This window comes from Artibeus jamaicensis, unplaced genomic scaffold (assembly GCF_021234435.1).
Source record: "Artibeus jamaicensis isolate MK-2021 breed Jamaican fruit bat unplaced genomic scaffold, CSHL_Jam_final contig_373, whole genome shotgun sequence".
NCBI classification, from domain to species: Eukaryota; Metazoa; Chordata; class Mammalia; order Chiroptera; family Phyllostomidae; genus Artibeus; species Artibeus jamaicensis.
Window position 1 is genome coordinate 12,629,877 of NW_026521807.1, and position 25,124 is coordinate 12,655,000.

General features: G+C 38.0%; 1 protein-coding gene across 1 annotated transcript in view; it reads left to right on the forward strand.

Moving 5' to 3' along the window:
- Positions 1-25,124, forward strand: part of ADGRV1 (adhesion G protein-coupled receptor V1) — a 519,907-nt gene that overhangs the window by 371,065 nt on the left and 123,718 nt on the right. The window contains exon 86 of the mRNA XM_053664484.1: positions 1,553-1,731. Within this exon, the coding sequence (XP_053520459.1) occupies positions 1,553-1,731 (179 nt within the window). The remainder of the gene's footprint in view (positions 1-1,552; positions 1,732-25,124) is intronic.

The following is a 25,124-nucleotide window of genomic DNA, read 5'->3' on the forward strand; positions in this document are numbered from 1 at the left end:
CCCAGCACTTCATCTGTAATATCTCATTTAATCTTTATAACAACCGTATTGTACACATGAGGAAACTGAGCCTCTGGGGATATCGTTACTTGTGCAAGGTTATCCTGCTAGTGTGTGTGTGTATGTAAGTCATCTGTACTCACAGCCATTTCACCGTAAGAAATTGAGAAGGGGAGTTTATCCAGTGAAGGAGTATTATTGTGTGAGCTATGTATGCCATGACATTCACTGTTATTTTTATACTAAATTGAACATGTGTGCTCCTCAAGGAAGGAGAACACTAGAAAGCAGAATATATATTATAAGTTCTCGATTTGGCTTAGATAAAAACTAGGAGTAGGATTTGGGACCAGTAATATTTCCAGGTCTCAGTTTCTTTATTCTGTCCATCTAATGTGCCCCCTCAACCTTCACTCTCAATAAACGTGTCCCTTTTATAATGTGTGTCTTATATAAGAAATAACAGATATTAAATATGATATAAATACAATATAAAATAGATTTCTCCCCTATTTTCCCACTTGTTTAGAGACTAAGATTCAGGAAAGCAGATACCTCCCCCAACTGTTTCACTGCTGTGTCCCTAGTATCCAGACTGACCCCAGAAATGTAGTAAACAAGTAATGTTTCTCAAATGAATGAACTAAAGGAGAGAGTATAAACTGAGAAGGAAGAGGGGCCACAAAGCCTCCCCCACCGCAGTGCTTTCCCCTCTGTGCAGTCATTTTCCGTGTCCTTGCCTGTGCCTCCTGCTGGTGGGGGAGGGCGTCTGGCCCTGGGGTTCTCTTCACGGTCATCTCCCTTTTCCCTGGCACAGTGCCTGGCCTATCAGTTGATAGGCCCTCAATAAATAAAAACTGTCCACAAGTGTGGGAATATAGAGCTATTTACTTCATTATCATCATGGAATTGTTCACCTAGGAAGCAGGTTTGAGTATCAGTGTATGTTTCTTTTCCCCCCCTTCATTCCTCTCCACCCTGCACACCCCCTTCCCCACCATTCTCCGCCTTTAGTTTATGTCCATGTGTCACAAGTTCTTTAGATTCTACATTTCCCATACTATTCTTGCCCTCCCCCGTCTATTTTCTATCTACCGTCTAAGCTACTTATTTTCTGTACCTTTTCCCCCCTTCTCCTCCTCCCACTCCCCTGTTGCTAACCCTCCATGTGATCTCCATTTCTATGGTTCTACTCCTGACCTAGCTGTCCCCTTAGTTTGCTTTTGTTTTAGGTGTGGTTGTTAATAACTCAGTTTGCCTATGACACAGTCACAGAAGATTATGACTGAGATTAAATCCAAAATTAAGAAAAATTAAAAGTACAATATACTAACTATTTCACAGTGTATCTAGACCTTTGAGGTCTCCTAAATTTCTTGGGTTTATGAAAGGATGAATATATGCCCTAACTAAAAAAATCAGCTCCAAACTATAACCAGTAATTAAATCCTAGCTGTTTGTTGGCCTGTCACTTGCTACTAAGCCAGGTAGATCTGTGTCCTGTGCCATTAGACCAGAGCCTGTTCATTTTATGTTCTTTTTACTTTCTTAGTCCGTGAATTTCTGGTACGTACTGGTGATGAATGATGAACACACAGAGAGGCGATATCTGCTGTTTTTCCTTCTGAGTTGGGGACTTCCAGCTTTTGTGGTGATTCTCCTCATAGTGATCTTGAGAGGAATCTATCATCAGAGCATGCCACAAATCTACGGACTCATCCACGGTGACCTGTGAGTACATCCAGGCAGAACTTACTGCCTCTAGCCTTCGTGTACCCTGGCAGCTTTATTGGTCAGTGGTGGAAGCAGTTGACTCAGAGTGTGATTGCAGGAATACCAGGAAGACCCAGCCTCCTGTCACACTTTCTGAAGCTCTACTTCCTCTAATTATCCCTTTAAATAAGAAACTATTCTCTAAATAAGAATCTATCTCCATTTCCTTTGATAGATTTAATTTTCTCAGGTGAGGGAATATATCAAACAGTTCACAGTAATTTGTACCTTAGCATAATTGAGTTTATTCTGTCGAAACCAACAAAAATACCTAGTGAAATCAGAGCACTATAAAAATTTTTTAAATTTTATTTAGTTATTTTTCAAGTACAGTTTTCTATTTTTCCCATCCCAGCCCACCCCACCCCGTGCTCCCCACCTCCCTCCCATTTCCTCCCTCCTTAGTTATTGTTCCTGTGTCCTTTATACTTGTTCCTCCAAATCCCTCCCCTTTTTTTTACCCTTAAATTCTCTTCCCTCTCCCCTCTGGTCGCTGTCCCCCTGTTCTCTATTTCAGCGTCTTTGTTTTTATTTTGCTTGCTTGTTTGTTTTGTTGTTTAGCTTCCTGTTAAAGGTGAGATCATATGGTATTTGTCTTTCAGCACCTGGCCTATTTCACTCAGCATAATGCTTTCCAGTTCCATCCATGTTGTTGCAAAGGGTAGTAGCTCCTTCTTTCTCTCTGCTGCATAGAATTCCACTGTGTATATGTACCACAATTTTTTGATCCATTCATTTACTGACAGGCACCTGGGTTGCTTCCAACTCTTGGCTATTGTAAATTGTGCTGCTATGAACATTGTGGTGCATAGGTTCTTTGAAATTGATGTTTTAGGGTTCTTAGGATATAATCCTAGCAGTGGAATTGCTGGATCAAAAGGCAGGTCCATTTTTAGTTTTCTGAGAAAATTCCATGCTGTTTTTCATAATGGTTGTACCAGTCTGCAATCCCACCAAAGGTGAACTAAGATCCCCTTTTCCCCACAACCTCTCCAACATTTGTTGTTGGTTGCTTTGTTTATGATAGCCATCCTGACTGGTGTAAAGTGGTGTCTCATTGTGGTTTTAATTTGCATCTCTCTGATAGCTAGCGATATTGAACATCTCTTCATGTGTCTCTGGATGTTCTGTATGTCCTCCTTGGAGAAGTGTCTGTTCAAGTCCTTTTCCCATTTTTTAATTGGGTTAGATGTCTTCTTAGAGTAGAGTCGTGTAAGTTCTTTGTATATTTTGGAGATTAAACCTTTGTCTGAGGTATCATTGGCAAATATGTTTTCCCATACAGTTGGTTGTCTTGCTAATTTAATACTGTTTTCTTTAGCCATGCAGAAGCTTTTTATTTTGATGAGATCCCATTTGTTTATTCTTTCCTTTATATTCCTTGCTCTAGGGGACATATCAGTAAAAATGTTGCTGCGTGAAATATCTGAGATTTTCCTGCCAATGTTCTCCTCTAGGACTTTAATGGTTTCAAGGCTTATATTTAAGTCTTTTATCTACCTTGACTTTATTTTGGTGTATGGTGTAAGTCTGAGAGCACTATAAAAATTTTGATTAAGGAATACAAGCAGTGAAAAATTTGGAGTGTGGCACATTCAGGAGTCTGATGGGAAGGGGGATTAGGGGAAATGGCAAACACCATCATCCAGAAAAAGTCCTTTGAAAAAACAAAAGACTCTGAATGGACTGTGATCAGAGTGAATGGAGTGTCTGCAAAAGTCCATGGGAAGTTGACAAGGTCAATTGGGTCCTTCTTGTATTATGTATCGAGTGAACTAGTGGTTTTGAAATCTATAAATTTTCATACACACATGTACAGACATTACTTAATACTGAATCTGGTATCATACAGCTTTTAGGACCACTCAGCTCTGTTTGTTGACTCCACATGCAGGAAAAAAACCCAAAACCTTTGTAATAATAAAGCTTAATCAGCTTCCTTGGTGTAATTATAATTAGGGGAAACAGTAACATTTCTAAATAAGAAAGAATAGTCTGTTCACTCAATGTGTGTCTTATTTAGTTTGAGCTGATGGAAGAGAACTCCTGGGTGACTTAAATAATAAACATTTACTTCTCACAATTCTGGAAGCTGGAACTCAGGTCAGAGTGCCAGTGTGGTCAGGTTCTTGGTGAGGGCCCTCTGGCTGTTTCTGTACGCCTGTGGCCTTCCTTGGTGCATGTACAGAGAGAGCCTGTGTTACCTCCTACTTTTATGAAGGAATTCATCCCATCACAAGGCCTGGACCTCATGACCTAATGTAACAAAAATCACCTCCCAAAGGCCCCACCTCCAAATGTATCACATTGGGGGTTTGGGATGCAATGTAAGAAATTTTTTGATGACATGTAAACATTCAGTCCACAGCAGATATTTTTAAAATTTAAAATTAGTAGATTAAAAGAAATTAAATTTGAATATAATCTTAAATGAAAGGTTAGTTGTTTTTTTAAATTTAATTATTTTTCAACTACAGTATTCTGTCTTTTACTCCCATCCCAGCCCACCCTCCCTGCTCCCCACCTCCCTCCCATTTCCACCCCCCTTAGTTGTTGTCCATGTGTCCTTTATACTAGTTCCTGTAAATCCTTCCCTTTTTTCCCCTGAAATTCCCTCCCCTCGAATTAGTTTATTTATTTATTTAGTTCCAGGGTGTCATTTTTGGTAAAGCCATGAGTTCTGAAAAATTGTAGTGCTTCAGTTTCATTTATGTTGAAAGATAAACCATATCCTTCTATCTCCAAATCAACTAAACTTCTTCTAAAATTATTCTCAGGGAGTAGTGTCATATAAATATTTTTATTTATGATGACTTTATTGTTTTCAGTAAAAGCTTTTTCCATGTCTTATGATAATAACAAGATTATAATAATATATAACCTAACTTGTAACTTTATCCCAAAGCTATTTAGTATACTTTCTTATCTTTAGTATATGTATTTTCTAATATATGTACATACACATGCTCACATGCACATAGGCACATATGAGAAAAACAGAATACCATCTCCACTATTTTGCAATTTATTTATTATTTATTGGACAATTTTCTATATCAGTATATATTAATCATATTCTGTACTATTATGTTCTATTATATTTATTTAACTAACACTCTATTGGTGGACTTCTGGACTATTTTCACTTTTTCTTTAACATTGTGAAAATTGCCACTGTATAGGTATTTTTCCACCTGTGTTACAGTGCTCCATAGGATGAATTTCGAGCTGTGGAATGGCTCATTCACAGGACACATAATTTTTTTAGTTAAAAAGGTTTTTATTAAAGTGTTTTCCAAATGGACACACCTATTTACATTCAAATGACAAATTATGACAGAGCCTGTTATTCCACATTCTTGACAACTCTGGGCATCGTAAGTCTTTTTCAGTGTTTAACAGTGTGAGATGGATGCATAGATAGATAGACACACACACACATACAGTTACCTAAATTTTCATTTCTTTACTTGTTAGTTATGATTTAATAGCTTCATTTATTATGTGCCAGACATTATACTAAGTAAATGGTCTCATTTATCCTTACTCAACCTTATGAGTTTGAATATTTTTGCAAAGGTTTATTTAGCATTTCCCTTTTTTTATCCTCACCAAAGGACATTTTTTCATTGCTTTAGAAAGAAAGGAAGGGAGACAGTGAGAGTGAGGGGGCGGGGGAGAAATATCGCTGTGACAGAGACAATTGGTTGCCTTTTTCATACATGTCCAGCCTAAACATGGCTCGAACCTGCAACCTGGGTGTGTGCCCTGACCAGGAATTGAACCTGTGACCTTTCTGTTATGGGGCAGTGCTCCAACCAACTGAGCCACACTGGCTAATGCTTAACATTTCTATTTCTGCCGTGCATCATTTGTTCATTTCTCTGCATTAATTTTTCTGATTATTTTCTGTATTTTCCATATTCATATTTTTCAGTAATTTAAAGGTTTTTTCTTGTTATTTTCTTTTTTTGGAGGTGATGTGGACTGCATTATGGGAATTAGCTTTTGTCTCCCTTGAATTTTTATTTTTCTATTAACACATTTCTCTCCTATCCATTTTTAAGGAAAATTTACATTTTAATATAAGATATGAGCTTTTGTGTGACATCAGAATATTTCATAGAATTATTTTAAGTATTCTGTGTGCTAATTAAATTTTTCAAGGATGATAATAGTTAATATGTTGAGAGCCTTTGAAATAATTTTCTCAGGGTCAAAATGGTCAAAACGTGTATTGCCACAAGAAGCTCAGTCTGTGTTCATCCTAATTTATTAATTATTGGCGGAATCAGAAAGACTAATGATTACTTTTTCCATGTAAGATGCTAAGAACTTAGGCATTTGAAATATCAGGCCGAATAAAGCACTCAGAAAGAGCTCATCGTAAAACTGCAGGCGGTAGAGTTGTAATGATAGAGATGCTTGTGAAATTGCATTTAGCCTTGCTTATTTTCTTTGAACAGTTTAGAGGTAAAATGAAAAAGTTGGTCAGCTTCTTTTCAGATGTCCTATATTACAAGGCACTTTGCAATGTCTCAAAAACTTACTTGGAAAACCGAAAAAGCCCATACAACCACAAACACTCAAGTGTGTATTAGTTCAGGAAACAAATCAGTTATTTATAGAGGAAGTTCTGTTGAAGACGTCTCTAATGAAAGAGGAAATGCCCACAAATATAAACAGTTGGTCAAACAGGATGCTTAGTAGTACAACTTAAGGAAACCAGTCCTGGCTCAAAAGGATTTTCTGACAGTTGATACTGTGGTTCTGTTTTCCACTCTGTAGCCTCCCATGAGCAGAGGATCTGCATATCATTTCTTTTTTTTTTAAATAGTGTTCTTTTTTTCCAAATTGTAAAATTAGTCAGTGTTTGTTTTACAAATTATGGAAAACATAAATAACATAATTTTATAAATAATAATCAGATCTACTCTCATTATTCAAAAATAAATATTTCTAATCATTGATGTGTTTCCAGTTATGTTAGAGTCATACATTTTTATTTTTAGAATACAAAATCAGGATCATGCAGTTTTATTTCCTCTATTTCATTTAACGTTATTTTATTAGAATTTCCAAGCCATTATATGTACCTCATTTTTTAATAGAGTTATAATATCTGTGTTGTCTTCAACTTTACATAATATGTTTACCATTGCCCAGAATTAGACATTTAGGTTCTGCCCAGTACCCCATTTTAATATTTAAAAAGCTTATATTTAATGTGCTTTGTCACATTTCCATGTCACAGATGCCTTGAAATGAAAATACTGGATTAAAGACTTGACAACTTTGGAAATATTGATATTGCCAAACTCCCTCAGAAAGGCTGACAATTTACAGTCTTACTGATATTGACAGAGAGGCTGTCCAGGCCAGTGGGAGCAGGGACTGAGGGCATGGAGTGCAGCCAGACGATGCCTTTGCAAACTGCTCAGGGTGGTGGCAAGTACATTGAGTGTCACGGGGCAGCAGGCAGGACCACATTGCTCGGGTACCCAAGCTCATGACTTACAAATGCTCCACCCCTGGTGCAGAGCGTCCTGCTCCTGGCTGCAGATCTCCCCTACCTTTCCTGCCGGGCTGTCCTGGGTACTACCTAAGAGAACTGGCAGGGTTTCCAGGGTCCCTTTACTCAGTCAGTGGGCCTTGAGTATAGGTAACTCCCTACATGTGGGAACTAGGGCATGAGATGGACAAGGGGAACTGAGTTAACAGAGTACCATAAGAGTCTGCCCTGACCCAGGGCAAGATAGTAGCAAGAGGAAGTATTACAGTGAGTACATACAAGGCTAACAAGATAATTGGATGGGGGAAAAGCCCTCCTACTGCCTTCTGGTACCTGATTGGGGGTGGCACCAGGAGAAGGCAGGCACATGTGCCATGATGGTCAGAATGGTGGCAGGGGGAGGTGCTGGGCAAAGAGACCTGTCAGTCTAGCCTAGGGAAAAGAAGGTATTATTGGTCAGGAGGTGGACCCAACCAGAGGAGGGAAGTTTCAGAAGTTAATTATAAGAAGGCACTGCCTGGCTCTATCCTACACCCCAAACTAAGGTAAACCCAGGGGAATGAAGGGACACTCTTTTGCTCACCTGGCAAATGCACTAGCTGTTGCCTTTATGGGACCTTGCGGCCCTAGAAACCAGCATAGGCCCCACACATGAATTGCAGGAAGGAACCTGAAGCCAGAGAGCAGCTGGGAACAAGCTAAGCTACCTGTATGACCATTCAGCAGCCACCTGCGGCTCCCAAATGAAGGTACTTTAAGTAGGAACGGAAACTCTGGACACTACCTCTTGTTTTAGTCTGGCTGAGGGTGGCTGGGCTTTCCCCAGCTTTTCTGGAGGGGATGGGTTTTCAGACAAGAGTCTGCCATTCTCACAGAATGGGGGGCAGCCAAACCCCCATTTTGGTTCTGTAACGTCAATGGTATTTCTTGAGGATAACAGTCTCCCAACACCAATGCTAGCATTGTTGGTGAGTTTATTAGTATTATGATGTTGATAAGTAGATGCAGTGTATGAGTCACATTCCTCCAGAGAAACAGAACCAGTAGGACTTCAAAGGTCATGAAAAAGATGGTAGACGGATGACAGGCAGATATAAATTAATTGTAAGGAATTGATTCATGACATTATGGAAGGCATCAATTCTCAAGATCTTCAGGTAAAGGCAGGAAGCTGGAGACCCAGAAGAACCAATAGTGTCGTTCCAGTCTGAGTCTGAAAGCCTGAGAACCAGTGTTACAGGTACCAGGTTTGTTCCAGATGCTTCAAAAGAAAGGCCAATACTCAGTACATCAGAGCATGGAGCAATGAAAGTTTTATTGATCAGAAGGCCCAACTCAAGAAAATAGGAAAACTAATCCTCTAATTCATCTTTAAAGAGTCTGAAATTAATGAGTTTTTTATTGTCAAGGGGAGGGAGGAGAGTTGAGGCAAGAGGTGGGTGCAGGCCATATATAGGTGGGCTTAGAAAAGGATCGAAAAAAGAATGAGAAACTTCTCAGTCCCTTGGTCCCCGTTGGTTGGTCCATTGACCCCTGTTGATCTGAGTCCAGTTTTGGAGACTCCTATAAATCTTTGCAAAACAGTCATCACTTAATGCCTATTTCTACACCTTTTATCTCACAAGGAGCTGCTCAAGCCCCAAACAAAATACCTCTGGTTAGTTAGTGTATCTGTAGCAGGTGCTATGAGCCTGAAGGCCTTCAGAAAGAGAAAGCATTTCCTTCTGTTACACCAGGAGGGCTGGTGTAGTTCCAGTCCAGAGGCAGCAGGGTTGGAGCCAAGAAGAACCAATGTTTCTGTTTAGATCCAAACTCGGGAAAAGCCATTGTTACCATTCAAAGACCACTAGCAAGAAAAATTTCTTCATACCCAGGAGAGGATCAGCCTTTTTGTTCTATTTAACCCTTCAACTGATTAGATGAGGCTCACCCACATTGAGGAAAGCAGTCTGCTTTAGTCTACCAACTGAAATGTTTATATTATTTTTAAAATGCTCACAGAAACATCTAGAATAGTGTTTGATTAAATATCTGGATGCTCTATGGCCCAGTCAAATCAATGCATCCGTAGTGATACATTATTGTTTTTTATGATATTTCTTTAATGAGAGTAGGGAGTTTGAATACACTTTTATATTTTTATTGGCCATTTGTACTTCTAAGTTGTTCATATTGTTTGTTTTTCTGTTTTTGTTATTGACTTGTGAGAGCTTTGTTTCTATTATAAATATAATCATCTTTTTTGATATCTGATGAAGTATTTGTCACAGTTTATAATTTACATTTTAATTATTGTTGTAAATATAATAATTTTTCCTGTATTTTATTTGGATATTATTTGTATGCTTAGAAAAGTGCTCTTTTAGTATTAATATTTATTTATTGATTCCTTAATTTCAGAAAATTTTTCTTCATTACATCTTTAAAGGCCCTTTTCTTCTTCCTTTCCAATTTTGGAGATTCTTTATTTCTCCAACATCAGTTAAGTTACTGGACCTTCTTTATATCTCCCACATATGTATTATATCCTCTCAAATTTCTTCTCTGTTTATTTTCTTCCTCAAACATTTTCTACATTTTGCTAATTCACTTGAAAGCTATATTCATTTTATTTCTTATGCTATGAAATATATTATCATCTAGCTGTTTCTGTTACAGAGATTAGCCTGATATTTATTCACTTAGGTAAATTTATTCTTCACCTTCATGGATGCTTTTAAATCTTTAAAATTTTGTTTCTGTAATTAAAAGTTTGAGCTGAATGCATATAGTTGTAAAAATTTTTCTTTAAACTTGTCGGATCCATTGTGGGTTCACAGCCATGTTGTTTTCCACTCAACTGAGTGTTCCAATCTTACTACATTTTACTTGCTACTTTCTCACTGTTGTGGAATCAGAGATACCAAAGTACTATAAGTACTTATTTATCACCATAGTACTTTGCCTTTTATGATCATAATAATCACATTTGTAAACACTCGTTTTTAACTCTTTTACTTTTTCCCATGAATCCTGTCACAGCTGTCCAAGGTGGCCGTCCATCAGTCAGGTGTCTGCACCGCTGGTCTGCTCGTCACTGCTCTCAGTGCGGATTTTCATTGTTCCATCCTGTTTCCTCATCCCTTTGGCTCCTTTGTTAGCTCCCCAGACAACTGTTGTCTGGACCTTATTGTCCTTAGGCTTTGTCTTCTTGTAACCTATTTAGATGTCTGAGGTTTTCTATTTATCTCTGCTCCTGTAATAGTTTTCAAAATCATCATCTTTTTTCTGGATTTTTAGGTTTCTCCTTTTCTTCGCATGTTTCCCATGGTTTTCTTGTTGTTGTTTTAGTTGATTTATTTATTCTAGAATGAGAGCTCCATAAAACCCTGTGTGGTCCAGTACACAAAGTTATGATTTCTGACTCTGCTCACTTTTCTCTTAGTTAGAATTCTCTTTTCAACTATAAAACTTCATTTAAGATATATGTACATAATAATGGCCCTATCAACAGTGATTAACAGCATACAAACAGAGCAGGACTTTCTATAGGACGAAAGTGCCATTTTTATCAAAGTACATAGCCTGGTTGTCTGACACTTGAAACCAATGAAATAAATGAAAATGTCAGCCCCTAATTGACACTGCTACCAGGACTTTTCCTGTCTCTGTGCATGTGTAATAAACTTGCTAGGAACCACAGCTCTCAATGTTCTGTGCCCTAACACGGACTCCTTTAGTCTTACTGCTCCTGTGGATCTGTGAACTGCAGCCTAGAAAACAATCAAGAAAATAATTGATGCTGATTGGAGGCCTGGCTAGCCGGCAGAAGGAAATAACTCTGGCTGTCTCGCAAAGAAATTCTGTGAGCTGCCCAGGTTTCTAGTTAATAGAGATCCTGGCTCTTTTAGCTAAGGGATTGCCATATGTCCAGTAGGTAACTTGTTTCTTCATGGGAAATTGAAGAACAGAGTCAGAATAATTTTAGGTAACATAGCCAGAATGTTATACACCCTGTATCTCTGATTTATCCACTGATGCATAGCTGCTCTTACACACAAACTGAGATTTTTATTCTGCTTAGAAAAGAGTAACTGATGATATTTTATTTGAACATATGACAATTTCTCAGAAGTTAGAAGAAACAGTGAGGCAAACTGACATACTTCTGTTCAATTCTAGATATAGAAGTGACAAGTTATAGCAGAAAACAACCTCAAATGGAACTCTTGATGGGCAGGAAATCTTGAACATGATTAGATTCTGTGTGTACACTAACATTTGGGAAGATCAACTTTAAAACACTCAAATAAAAATTGGATAATATTTGGACTTCCAACCAAGATGGAGGCCCACGTAGACACATTGCACCTCTTTGCACAACCAAAGAAGGACAACAACAAATTTAAAAACAAAAAACAACCAGAACCGAAAGAAAACTGAACTGTATGGAAGTCCAACAACCAAGGAGTTCAAGAAGAAACATTCATCCTGAACAGTAGGAGGGGTGGAGACAGGCAGCCAGGTGGAGAGGACTTGCAGCAAGGCAGTGGCTGGCAGATGGGGCAGTTCCACATTCCTGCTCAGATAAACTGGGAGGAACAACTGGGGAGTGAGATAGATCGAGCAACCCAGAGTTCCAGCAGGGAAATAAAGCCTCGTACTCAAGATACCTGTGGGAGTGGAGGCGGCATAGGGAGAAGCTCCCAGCCTCACAGGAGAGTTGGTGGGAGAGACCCCCATGGTCCTAGAACATACACACACCTGCCCACCTGGGAATCAGCACCAGAAAGGTCCAATTTGATTGTGGGAAGCAGGGGAAGTGACTGAAAACCAGCAGAAAGCGGAGCAAGAGGCATTGTTCCCTCTGGGACCCCTGCCCCACAATGTAGCCACATGGGTTGCCCCATTCTGGTGAACACCTAAGGCTCTGCCCCTTAGTATGTAACAGGTGTGCTGAGACAAAAAAAAAAAAAAGAGGGGGGCCAAAATGAAAGAACAGTTCAAAGCTCCAAAAAAAATACAACTAAGTGACAAAGAGATAGACAACCTATCAGATGCACAGTTCAAAACAATGGTTATCAGGATGCTCTAGGAACTCACTGGGTACTTAAAAAACATAAAAAAGACCCAGGCAGCAATAAAGGTTTCATTATGTGGAATAAAGAAAAGTCTACAGGGAATTAACAGTGACAGGAAAGAAACCAGGACTCAAATCAACAGTTTGGAGCAGAAGGAAGAAAGAAACATTCAACCAGAGCAGAATTAATTTTTAAAAATGAGACACTTAGGAACCTCTAGGACATATTTAAATGTCCCAACATCCAAATCACAGGGTTGCCAGAAGGAGAAGAGGAAGACCAAGAAATTGAAAACTTATTTGAAAAAATAATGAAGGAGAACTTCCCCAATCTGGCAAAGGAAGTAGACTTTCAGGGAGTCTAGGAAGCTCAGAGAGTCCCAAAGAAGTTGGACTCAAGGAGGAACGCACCAAGGCACATCATAATTATATTAGCCAAGATTAAAGATAAGGAGAGAATCTTAAAAGCAGCAAAAGAAAAGGAGACAGTTACCTACAAAGGAGTACCCATAAGACTGTCAGCTGGTTTCTCAAAAGAAACCTTATAGGCAAGAAGGGGCTGGAAAGAAGTATTCGAAGTCTTGAAAGGCAGGGACCTACATCCAAGATTATTCTATCCAGCAAAGCTATCATTTATAATAGAAGGGCAGATAAAGTGCTTCCCAGATAAGGTCAAGTTAAAGGAGTTCATCATCACCAAACCCTTATTGTACAAAATGTTAAATGAACTTATCTAAGAAAAAGAAGATAAAAATATGAACAGTAAAATGACAACAAACTCACAGCTATTAACAACCAAACCTAAAACAACAACAACAATAATTAAGCAAACAACTAGAACAGCAACAGAATCACAGAAATGGAGGTCACAAGGAGGGTTATCAGTGGGGTAGTGGGGGTGTTAGGTACAGAAAATAAGTAGCGTAAATTGTGGGTAGAAAATAGACAGGGGAAGCTTAAGAATAGTATAGGAAATGTAGAAGCCAAAAAACTGATATGTACTACTGATGGACATGAACTAAAGGGAGGGATGCAAGTGGAAGGTGGTGTGCAGGGCAGAAGGGAATAAAGGGGGGGGGGAATGAGACAACTGTAATAGCATAATCAATAAAATATATTTAACGAGAAGAAAAAATTGGATAATATTTCACGACCAAAGACTCTGAAAGGAGAGAGAGTACCAGAGGAATGAAAGTTGTTTTTAAAAGATTAAATAGAAAGAATGGTTGAAACTAATTTTCAAGAGGGAAAAAGGGGAAGATAACAATCAGAATCAACTTTGGTGTATGTATTCTTTCTCTTGGCTCAGATGTAACCAAGACAAACATAAAGAAGTGAGTAAAAACATGCCATTAATAGAAAAAGCATGGTTAATAAGAGAAAAAGGGAAGCTGAAACCTAACATGAAGTGAGAGTTGCTAAAAATGATAAAATAACAACTGGAGGAAAAGAGAGAACATAAAGTTTATGTTCAGACTAAAAATATACTCAACGGTGGAGAAAAATTCTACTATAGGAAGACATTCAATATGAGAAGAAAATATGATTAAGTCCTATGTTGCTTTAATTTTCTCTGTCAAATAGAATCTTTAATGGGTGAGAGAAAGACTACAGGCTGAACATTCGCAATCTCAAAAACAGTTGCTTATGAGAGTACCTAGGTATTCTAAGTAACTTCACATTTCTCTTCCTGCATGAATGGCAATATTCATGTATGAGAGGATTTGATGAACTGACAGGAAGGAATGTGGAGTGCAGGACGCTTTGATCATAGAAAACAAATGGAAATTAAGCAAATTGCCCCTCTTTTGATAAATTGGATTCTCTCTCTTTCTGGAAGTCCCCCCCCAAAAATTCCCAAAATAGCTTATTAAATTGACTCACTAGAAGCACTAGGAAAAGGAAAGTGGTGATTTAACCACAAGGTAACATATACTATTCTACTAATTTTCTTTATTAAGGGGTGTACCAATATAATCAGGAAAATGGTATAGACATTATAATTGATGATATATTTTGCCATGATGTCTTGAGGACAAGATGGTGAAATGTGGACTGGGTCCATATAGTTTGAGTTGTTTATGCTTTGTTAAATAAATATATTAAAGTAGCATTGTTTTAATAGGTTTTTTTTATATGCTAGAGGTAAAGAGAAATGCTGAAAAACAATAGCATGCCAGGAGGAGACTGGCCTGATGGTTAGTTAGGAGGATGTCAGATGACATCACGTAGAGGGTCATGGAGAGAAGCAGGGCCTTGTCCATAGAAGAGAAACCTCAGGGGACACAAATGGCTTTCTTCAAACCTCTGAAGAACTGGCATCAGAAACCAAGGCTGGAGAAGTCACCTGGGGGAGTCAGGCATTGACTGAAATTAAGTGGCCTCTGGAGTTCCCTTTTCCTCTGTGTTTTTCTGGTTTGGTTTTCTTTTATAGTCCTGAAACGTTGATGTATATATTTTAAAATATCTTTTAAATATAACTGACTACTACATTCAATCCTAACTAAATAAAGATACATACTTTGTGTATATACATATATATTTTAAAGATTTTATTTATTTTTCTTTAGAGGGGAAGGGAAGGAGAGAGGGAGAGAAATATCAATGTATGGTTGCGAATGTCTGGTTTGCAGGCCCATGCTTAATCCACTGAGCTACACCAGCCAGGGCTCATACTTTGTATATTTTTTTTAAATTTATTTTAAGCTTTCGTGTTTTGCTCATTAGATAATAATTAAATAAAGTTAAGTGACTTACTTTAAGAATCTAGTTGCTGCTGAAATATCACTTAGGGTATAATTGATTATTCAAAAACTGACTTTTCCTAAGGTAAAAAAAAGGCAACCCAAAATGCTCATATAAAAACAGAAACTCAATAGTATTTTAAAAGATATTTTTAAAGAGTATCAAAACTTTTTTAGGCATGAGTTTCCATTTGTTTGTCATTACAGTTTATGTTGTGGAAAATCTGATTCTTCCACATTCTCCAACTTTATTGTCAGCGGTATTGTTTCTCTAGGTGTTCAAACTGAAAATTTGGAGTCATCTTTGGCAGCTCCCTCTCGCCCACTTTTCATATCCTGTTAGTCACAGGGCTGTTGATCCTTCTGATAACACTTAAAACCTTTCCCTCCTGTGATGTTCCTTTCCAGGGGCCCTTTTCCATGGACCTAATTCCGGTCTTCAAGATATTGAATGAAGTCTCTTTGCAATAGCCTCAGTGTCAGTTATGACATTATTTACTCCCCATTTTAATTCTTTCTCTTACCATCACCAAAGTCCTTTCTTTATAAAATGAGGTCTGCTTAAAACCCTTCAATGACTGTCTGGGAAAAAAATTCAAACTCCTGTATACAGCAGTCAATGCCCTTAATGTGTCAGCCCCAGTCTGTATTTTTCGTATTTTCCAGCCTTTCATAGCCACTCATGCTTGCTAAGACCCGGATCTGTAAGTTTCAAACTATGGTACTTAGTGTCCCAGAGTCAGTCAGAAAGCCTCAGGATACAGACATGGTTCATCTTCCTGAAGTTTAATTTTATTTAAATATCTACAGAAAAAAAAGTAGTTTACCTGGTAAACTATGAACTTTTAAGTGAAATAGATAAAAATAAAGAAATTCGAGCAGTGAGTCTTTTCAGGCTGCAACTTGAGATCACTAGCATTGCCCATTCATTCTTGGCCATTGATGGTTCTGGTTCTAAGTGGAAAAGTCTGAGAAGCACTGCTCTAGACACATTTAATTATTAGCTCTTTCCAGAACATGCCACAGTATGTCAGACTTGACTCTTTGTTCTTTTTGGGGAGAGCATTTCCCTTCTTCTCTGCCAAGTGAATCTCCTCAGTTTTAAAGGTCAAGTCAAAGTTGTTTTTTTTTTTTTATTTTGAGACCTTCTCAGAACACCTCAAGCAAAATTAATTGCATCTCTTTCTTTCTTGTAACACCTTTAACCTCTGTTTTATTATTTATAAGATGTCTTAGAGTTGAGAATTTACTTATCTTCCACTTAGGTCATAATTTCTGTGAAGGCAAGGTCTTCTTCTTTTTTGTTGTCCTGGAATATACCCAGCCAGTGTTGTGTGGTAAATGTTTAACTGGCTCCCTGAGACAAGGAGCAGCTGATCTGTAGCATTAGTAAATTTCCATTGTAAAATTCTCCCACTGTGGTGACTTTCAAGCTACCACTGTGAAATCACTGAACACAGAGGTGGGAAGAAATGCATAAGTTACATAAGTAATAATAAAATGTAGTAAAATAATTAGAAAGTGGTATGACTTTTGAATTACCTTTGCTTTTAATACAATTAGGATGTCTATATACTTTTATTTAAAAAATGCTGTATATAACAACTGGTTCACCAAATTCTAGAAAATTTAACAATCATTCTTATGAACTTGTACAAGCCAGTGCTAACACAGCACTGTTTGTAAATATTGACAAACCATAACAATTATATTCAGAGAACTCTAGAAAAAAATTGTATTGGCAGTGGAGTGAAGATAATTCAGCACTGGCGTCCCTACTGAAATTACCTTCAGATAATCTGTTGCATTTATATGTGACTTCCTAGTTCTTTATAAAAATCCTCAAAATGTGTAACCCAGAGGGGCAAATCACAGACAGAGGAACACAAAGACAATGGACTGTTTTCTCCAAGTGTGACCTTTTCCCTCATATAGATAAGAGGTGAAAGAAAACACCTAGGGCCGTCCATTCTCAGAATCCCTGCAAAGTGAGGAAATGACAAAGAAAATGGATGTGGTGCCCAGAACTGTGAGTATTTCCTCAGATAAGGCTTTTACTGGGCCAGCACTGCAGTCAGGACACAGGACCTTGGCTTGTACCTGCCGGTCCTGTCGGAGCATGCTGGCATGTTACAGGCAAATCACATGGCTCTGGCGTGTCCCGACAAGGGCTTCCTCCTTTCCCTTGATGTGAAATAAAATAGTCCTGGGAGATTTAAGAACACATTTTACTTTTCACTTCAAATGTTCACACCTCTTTTTGCTCTGTCATATAATAAACATCTCTCTGTGACAGAATTTAGAGCCAAATAATGCAATATAATTAGACATTTTCTTTGATTAAAGCTATGACTTTGGAGTATGATTTTAACTTTAAAAATCACATTTATATTTTCTTTTTCCATTTTGTAATGGCAGACGAGAAAGAAATCAGTCACGTCATGGAATAAGTTATATAGTATGTGTTTATTAGGTTGTGCCATAGTGCCTATGCCACTAAATTGGGTGGATTTCAAAACACTGTGTAATAACCTTTCAGGAATTTGAAGTCAATGGAAAGAGAGACTAAAAGCATCAGAAAATTAAGGGCATACATTTAAATGTGTTTCAATAAATTAAGGGTAGTTATGTTAATTAAAAGTACATATTCCATGTTACTAAAACACTGCAAGTTGCTTTAATTTCTGAGTTCCATTAAGAAACAAAGAGATGTTGATAAGATCAGGGTGACCCTAGTAATACTGTTACAGCATCCCATCCCTAAAAATTTGTCTATGGCAGCTTACAAACAAAATAGTTTTTAAATGTGAATTACTAAAGACTGTCTGGGTTCGGAAGCAGATGCTAGGAGGGGAACAGAATGAATGGGGATGTATAAAGGCTAAGTGCAACGTGACATGCAGACTTCCTAAGCAATGAATAATGATCTCATTCAGCATTTCTCAGAAGTAGTAGTTTTGCACTGCAGATCCTGGGGTGGATCAAAAGAATCATATAACTGTGAGCGCACATCTGTCCATCTTCCAAAAGAGGGGGAAGTGCTTAATTGAACACAAAGGCTATTTTAAAACATTAGTCTTGTTTTCAGAAGTCAGATGACCTTTGAGGAACTTTTTACTGACTCTTGTTTGCTCTGTATAGATAGACACAGTTATGAATCGTTTGTTTTTCCTCTGAGTTCCAAAATATTTGGAAATAGGAAAATTTGTGTTCACTTTGTTAAAATGTATTTTTGAGGGGCTAAAAGGAAACAAAGATTTTAGGCCAAGGATATTTTCAGATATTAAAACCACTGGAAAATGGACATTGTAAGTGATATTCACTTTATAATATAAAGAAACTTTGCCTGGCTTATCTGAAAATGCCTGCCTGGCTTTTGTTCTACTAGCATTAGAATCCTTTTATAAATCTTCTGCATGAATCAAGCTAGATTAGCGTGCTGAAAAACACCTTTCGTTCAGCCGGAATGTGTTAGTCTTAATTTCTGAAAATTTTCTGAAATTTTAAAAATATTTAATAAACATGACACAAAGCAATGATTCTCATAGCACTACAGTTTTTATTGTGACGATTGATTTACTTCTTTCTTTTTTACACCAGACCAAAAGTCCTTGCAGACAGAATCCAGACTTTATTTGACTTTGGATTCTCAGAATAGTGCACCATTACTCCTATTTGAGGAATGAATGATTTCTTAGAAAGAGGTGGCAGTGTGTTTTATTGAATTACAAATGTTAATATCATGAAACGAATCTGTAAAAAATGTGCAGCAAACAGCTACTGTAACAGTAGTTTTCTGTAGAGAATGAGACAGGGAAGGGGTATCAGGAGGCCTTTACTTTCTGCTCTGGATTCTTCTGATTGTGTTTACCACAAACTTACTTTACTGCTTTCATAATAAAAATGTTTAGGCTCCCAAAATGTGGTACCTTAAAGCTTTATAGATGGAAAGGTTTGGCAAATATTTGATTCTGTTATGTTTATGTTGAAGTCTTCACTAAATTATGTTACCACATAATTTCATTTTCTGAGGAGAAATTTAAGTTGAACAAGTTTTTAATTAAAACATGTCATTTCTAGTTCTTTTCTGATTTCTTGGATTTTCTTGGTAGTTCTGTGGCTGTTTCCCTTTCAGTTTTCTCATTTAGCCATCATCACCTTACTATGTGGGGGGGGGGGGGGGGCAGCACTGCCTAGGTCCTGACAGACCTTACTCCACATTTCCCCTCATTCATTTAGAACACTATTATGGTCAGAATATTCACCTTTGTGGACCTTTTTAATGTTTTTTATTAGTGTATTGTGTGTGTGTATGTGTGTGTGTATATATATATATATGTATGTATATGTATTATATATACATATATATAATACCTCATTTATAAAACTAGAAAATGATGAATTTTAAATTTCTCTATTCTTCCTCTCACTAGTTTTATCATTACAGTTTATCTGCTTACAATATACATTCCATTCACAAAGGTTTTTTTGTTTAGCTTTGGTAAGGCAAAAAAGAAAAAAGAAATGGGGCTAAGAAACTTGGCTTAGTACCTAATAAAGCTGCTTCATTAGCTTTGAATTGCATTCTGTTGGTAGTAGTAGCAATTAACTGATTTATCTATTTAAACTGAAACACTTTCCTCCCTGAGAAATGAGCCATATTCTTTAATTCTGAGAATTCTCCCAGGTATCTAAACTTACCTTGACTCCATTCCCCCACTTTACTCTTCACGTCCAATTAAATCACCCTTATTTTTTGTTATTCCTTCACAATACATCTCATATTGGACCTTTTGTGTCCATTCCCACTACTACCACTTAAATCTCTGATCTGAAATATTGAAATAAAAACAATTTCCAAGGCTCGCAGGTTCCCCTCAGTTTTTCTTTACTTAGGGCTCAGTTGGTCTTCTTTTCCCTGTTGCCATTCTCCAGGTGATTGGTTTCCTACTTATTCCTGAATAAAATTAGATTTCCCTTAGCCTAACTTTTGGTGTCCCTGGGTACCTTTTCAGCTTGGTCTGTAACTGTTATGCGTCCCATTTGTTCCAGTCTAGTTGGTCTACTTGTTATTATTCCCCTTCAAAAAACTTACTCTTTCCTTTCTCTACCCATTTGCTTATACCATTTGTTTTAATAAATTGCCTTCAGTCTTCCTTTCCTATCTCTCTGGTAAAATCTTTTCTATAGTTTTGGGTTAAATTCCATGACCTTCTAGAATCTTTGCTTCATTTTTATCACAGGTAGGCTCTGTCTTTTATGAATAACTTTTTATTCGTTTAAACACTCTTTTGGAACTTATCACATCATTTATGTAGCTTTTTCCCTTCTTTAATTTATTCACTTACTGTGTGTCAGGTAGTGTGCTGATGCCGAGGGGAAACAAGAAGCAGTTGTTCTCTGTGTGCTGGGTTGGTGGTACGGTGTATTCATAGATGTTTAAAATTAAGTTGGCTGAAATATATATGTTTGTAATTGTTAAGCAGCCTTTAATAGGTTGATTTGGGCCATGCCATACCCATCTGTTTGGTTCCAAGCACAGTGTGGTGGGAAGTTCTTCACAAGCTACCAGACTCTAGAGGAGTCTTACTCTTACACACTTCAGCCACCGCCACAGCTCCCAGCCCCTGCAAGCTTCACACGCACAACATGGAGACAAATTCCCACATATGTGGATCCACATTTGTGACCCAGTTCTCTTTATTGGACTCTTTCTGTCTGTATTTTCTTAAGCTGATTATTGATTAAAGAAGAGAATTCCTTAGGACTTTGAAGGGTGTTGAAATTCTGGGCAGTATTCCATGAAAACCACTCTCTGTTTTCCAGGACCATCAGCTGAGGAAGCAGACATCAATCCTTTAAGCCTGCCAAGGGTCAGGTTGATAAATTTTAGGCATCCCGTGGCAGATGGTGAGGAGAGATTGTTCTCACCCACTCCACCTTGAATAGGCAGATGGAATAAAGTTAATATGGAATGAAAGATAATGTGACCAGAGAAAAGAAAGCCATTTAGTTCACTTACTCATTTATTTGTTTGTTGATTCATTCATTCAATGTGTATTTATTAAGAACCTTTTATATGCCTAGCACTCTAGTCGGCTTTGGAGGCACAGTAATAAAAATAGTTCCTGACATTAGCCTTTGTGATAGTAAAAAGAGAGATTGTACAAAGATGAAAAGGGCAGGTTAAAGAGAGAAAAGAAATGAGAAGAGGACTTTGATATTAATCAGGCTATCATATGATTGTAAAACTAAGGGATTTTACAGATGTAACTTAAGGAGTTCCAACAGAACCATTTATGAAATTGTTTTCTCATTACAGTCAGTGGTACATCATAGTTCATATTTCAAATATGACTTATTGTAAATGTGGCTTTCAGAAGGGATATATGTAACTCAGGAGGAGCCTATTCTTTATGCCCTTGCTAAACTTTCAATTTTGACACATACAATTTTTTTCATTAAGACATGTTATTGTTCTTACAGTGTTGATTGACCAGCTACCAAACTATGTGAACTGCATTTAGACCACAATTGGCAGACCATGTTCTAGTGTGAAGTATAATACATCAGGTACTTCCTGTAATTCCATGTTAGAAATTAGAGTAGGAAATAAGCACTCTCCCCTGAATTTTAAGTTTTCAAGTTAAAATGTATCACTGTCACCCATGAGGGTCTGTGGGATACCTTTGCTTGTCACCTGGAGGAGAGCTGAAGCTGTTTGTTTATGTCGTGTTGCCATGGGAGCAGGCAGTCAGGAACACTTTATCCTCCAGTGGCACAGAAGCAGGGCATGATTGCTGACAGAGTAACTGGTCAGAGCAATACTACACACTCATTTTAACTCTGTGGCTCTGGACAAATAAAATTTTATGACAAAAGCATCCAGGTGTAGACATGATACCAGTGATGTGAATTACTGTTAATTAGATTTACATAGCACAAATGGACATACACCCTTGGGTGTGAATTTACCCCAAGATAATGTTTTTCAGTGTGTAATTCTCAAGTGGTTTGTATCACCTGAAAATTCTGATTCCTGGGCTCTGCCTATGGAGATTCTTACTGCTCAGGTCTGGGGTAGGCCCCCAGAGTCAGCACTGCAAACAGGTCCTCGGAGGATGCTAATGCAAAATGAAGTTTGAAAGCTGTGGACCTAGAAGAAAAGACTCTCTATCAGTCAATATAACTAAATTGTTGATAGAAATAAGGCTGTAATTGTTAAATGTTCAAAAGCACAGAATAGATATAATACACTAAAAGACAACATAAAACAAATTTATTGAGAGCGTTCACAATCTTCCCTACCCAGTGTTTACTATGTACATGCTGGGTTTCCTGTATTTACTTAGTCATAGAGAGACCTGACAAATAACCTGGTCCTGAATGGGAAAGGAAATCTTTTCTGCAAGTCTCTGCGAGTCATTGTCTTCTTGTGACCTTGTCTGTTTTGAGAGCCAGATGTCCTTGCAGGAAGTCCCAGGTGGACTTTCTGGAATGTGATTTCATACTCTGCCAGTTCCCTCCGCCCTTAAGTGCCTACAGTTGAAGCTCTGGTAGCAGGCGGAGCTTCTAGAATAGTTCCATCTGCTGTCCCAGGACCTGGGCAGAGACTCCACAGGAGATGCCATTCGTAAACTGGATATGGGTGATTCACACAGCAGTGTAGTAGGGCTGAGTTGTTGGCAGAGGCTCTTCCGAAAAGGTGTTGAAAGAAAACTTGAGATTTATGTTACTCAGTACCTTGGCCTCAGAAAGTTTTTGCTTTGGGTTCTTGGGTGCGAAAGGCAGCTTTTGCCCTTGTAAAAAGTAGCAGACACTCTAAGTCTTGTGCCTTATAGTTGCTTTCAATCAACTAAGAGAAAATGCGAGTGTACATTCATACAAACAAATTAAGAGGTGAGTTTTAAATCATTATATAAAACAGTTACATTGATATTCCTTTCAAGAGAAGTATCCTAAAGCACATTGATATCAATTCAGTAAAAACCCCACAATTTGTGAAGCAAAATTACAGAATTGCAATTTAAAATTACGAGAAAAATTACAGAAATGTTTTACAGAATTCATGCTGATGCAAATGACAGAAACCTAATGCAAACTGGTGTGGCATAAGCCCTAAAGACTCTGTAAGTTGTTTGTGAATGACCACAAACAATTTTGGTAAATCTAGGTATTGCTAAATCTAGGCATTCCAGATCTCACCGTACTTAGTTTTTCACTCATTTCATCACTGCATGGTGCTCCCCTCAAGGTGGCAGCATGATGGCTGGTGGCTTCAGACTCATCCTTTCAGCCTCCCAGTCCAGATGAGAGAGATTTTCTCGTTCCCAGAGCTCCAACAAAAGCCCTAAACAGGAGTCTCATTTGCGACAAGGAGTCAATGTCCATCCCTGAGTTTATGGATCAGGGAGCAGATGACATTGACTGTCCAGGTCATAGGTCCATTCTTAAGACAAGGACAAGTGAGGTCAGCTGTAGCTAAGTTACATAGATCTCAAGGGAAATTCTGAAGTGCTTTTACCAGAAGAAGGAATAGTGCTGAGTCGGGAACTAGCATCTATTCTATTACATAGGTACTTTATAATAACTAAGTGGTATGTAAAATATCCGTAGGAATGCAGTCCTAGGGATTAGGAAATATAGAAGGGGCAGTCAGATTTTTGACATTCACTCTTCTGATTGCTGTCTGCTGTGCTCCAGCATGGGTGGCCATTTTTAGGTGGATTACTTTTAATCATCCTTTCTTACCGTAAACTATTTGGACAATATGTTACACTTCAGTGCAAGATGAAACTAACTTAAGGATTGCTCTTCTGTCCCCTTGGATAAAGGTAACAGATATGGTAGCTTTTGAGCATCCATGTGCCATTCATTTACTTCATATGTTTCTCTTTTTCTGGGAGAAAATTGCATATGGTACCACTAGATCCTCATTTTTTCAGTCTGATAATCAGGAAACTATTATTTTTAATTACAAAATTCTTAGGATTCTCAGTGATACATCATCAAAATAAAATGCTTCTTGAAAATACCATCATTGAAGCATATAGCCTTTAGAAAATTAATATTTTTAGTTCTGCACATATTAACTCTTCAGAGTCACATAACTGCTGAAATACACATGGAGAGAAATGTAATTCTTTCTCAGAAAATTTCCTCATTTTTGTGTCTATCTATTTTCCTACTCTCTGCTCCTCTCCCAGGTCTCTAAAGCTTTCTCCTTCTGTAATTATCACTTGAAAAGCTGGGACTAAAATTCTCATTAAACAGTTGGGCCCATCTAGAATTTTCTGAGAGAAGTAGGTTATGTTTAAGAAAAACTTAGAGAAAATATGATGATGTTTCTAACTATAGTGTGTGGTGGCTTACAGTTATGGTAGGGTGGCTATGACTCCTTCCCCATTGATTACATACAACACTATTATTTGTGTTTTGTTAGCTGGTTTTTCTTATTTCTGGGCAGGTCTAAGTAATCATGCTTGTCAAGCTGCCACGGGTGAGTACTCTTATAAGCCAGCTTTAATCCAAGGAGTGGGACGAGGAATCCAACATGTGTCCAGTTCCATTCTCAGCCCTCTAAGCTATGCGGCTGGCTTAGTACTGACATTTCCACTGCCCTGCATTACCCAATCAGCTGATCACAGAGTAAAGAGTGTGCCAGACAGCTTTCATTTGTATATGACTTTCTTTTTAGAAATCAGTTTCATGTATATTATCCCCCTTCATTCTCACAATACATGAGGGATCATTTTCTTAAATTTTCAGGTAAAGACTAGGGCTTCGGGGCCTTTGGCGACTTGCGCCAAGTTATATAAGAAGGAAATGACAGAGTCAGGACTTTGACTCTGGACTGAGTTTGTGTTCTTTCCATCACGCCATTGCCTGGAATCCATCCTGGCATTTGCAGACTGTGAGACAGAGCTAAGCATGTGTGAAAGACCCACTGCCACTGTGCCCATCCATCAGGATGGCTGCAAGGCTGAGAAGAGCGCAGGCATTTCAGCTGGAAGGCATGGGGGCTTGACAGAAACTG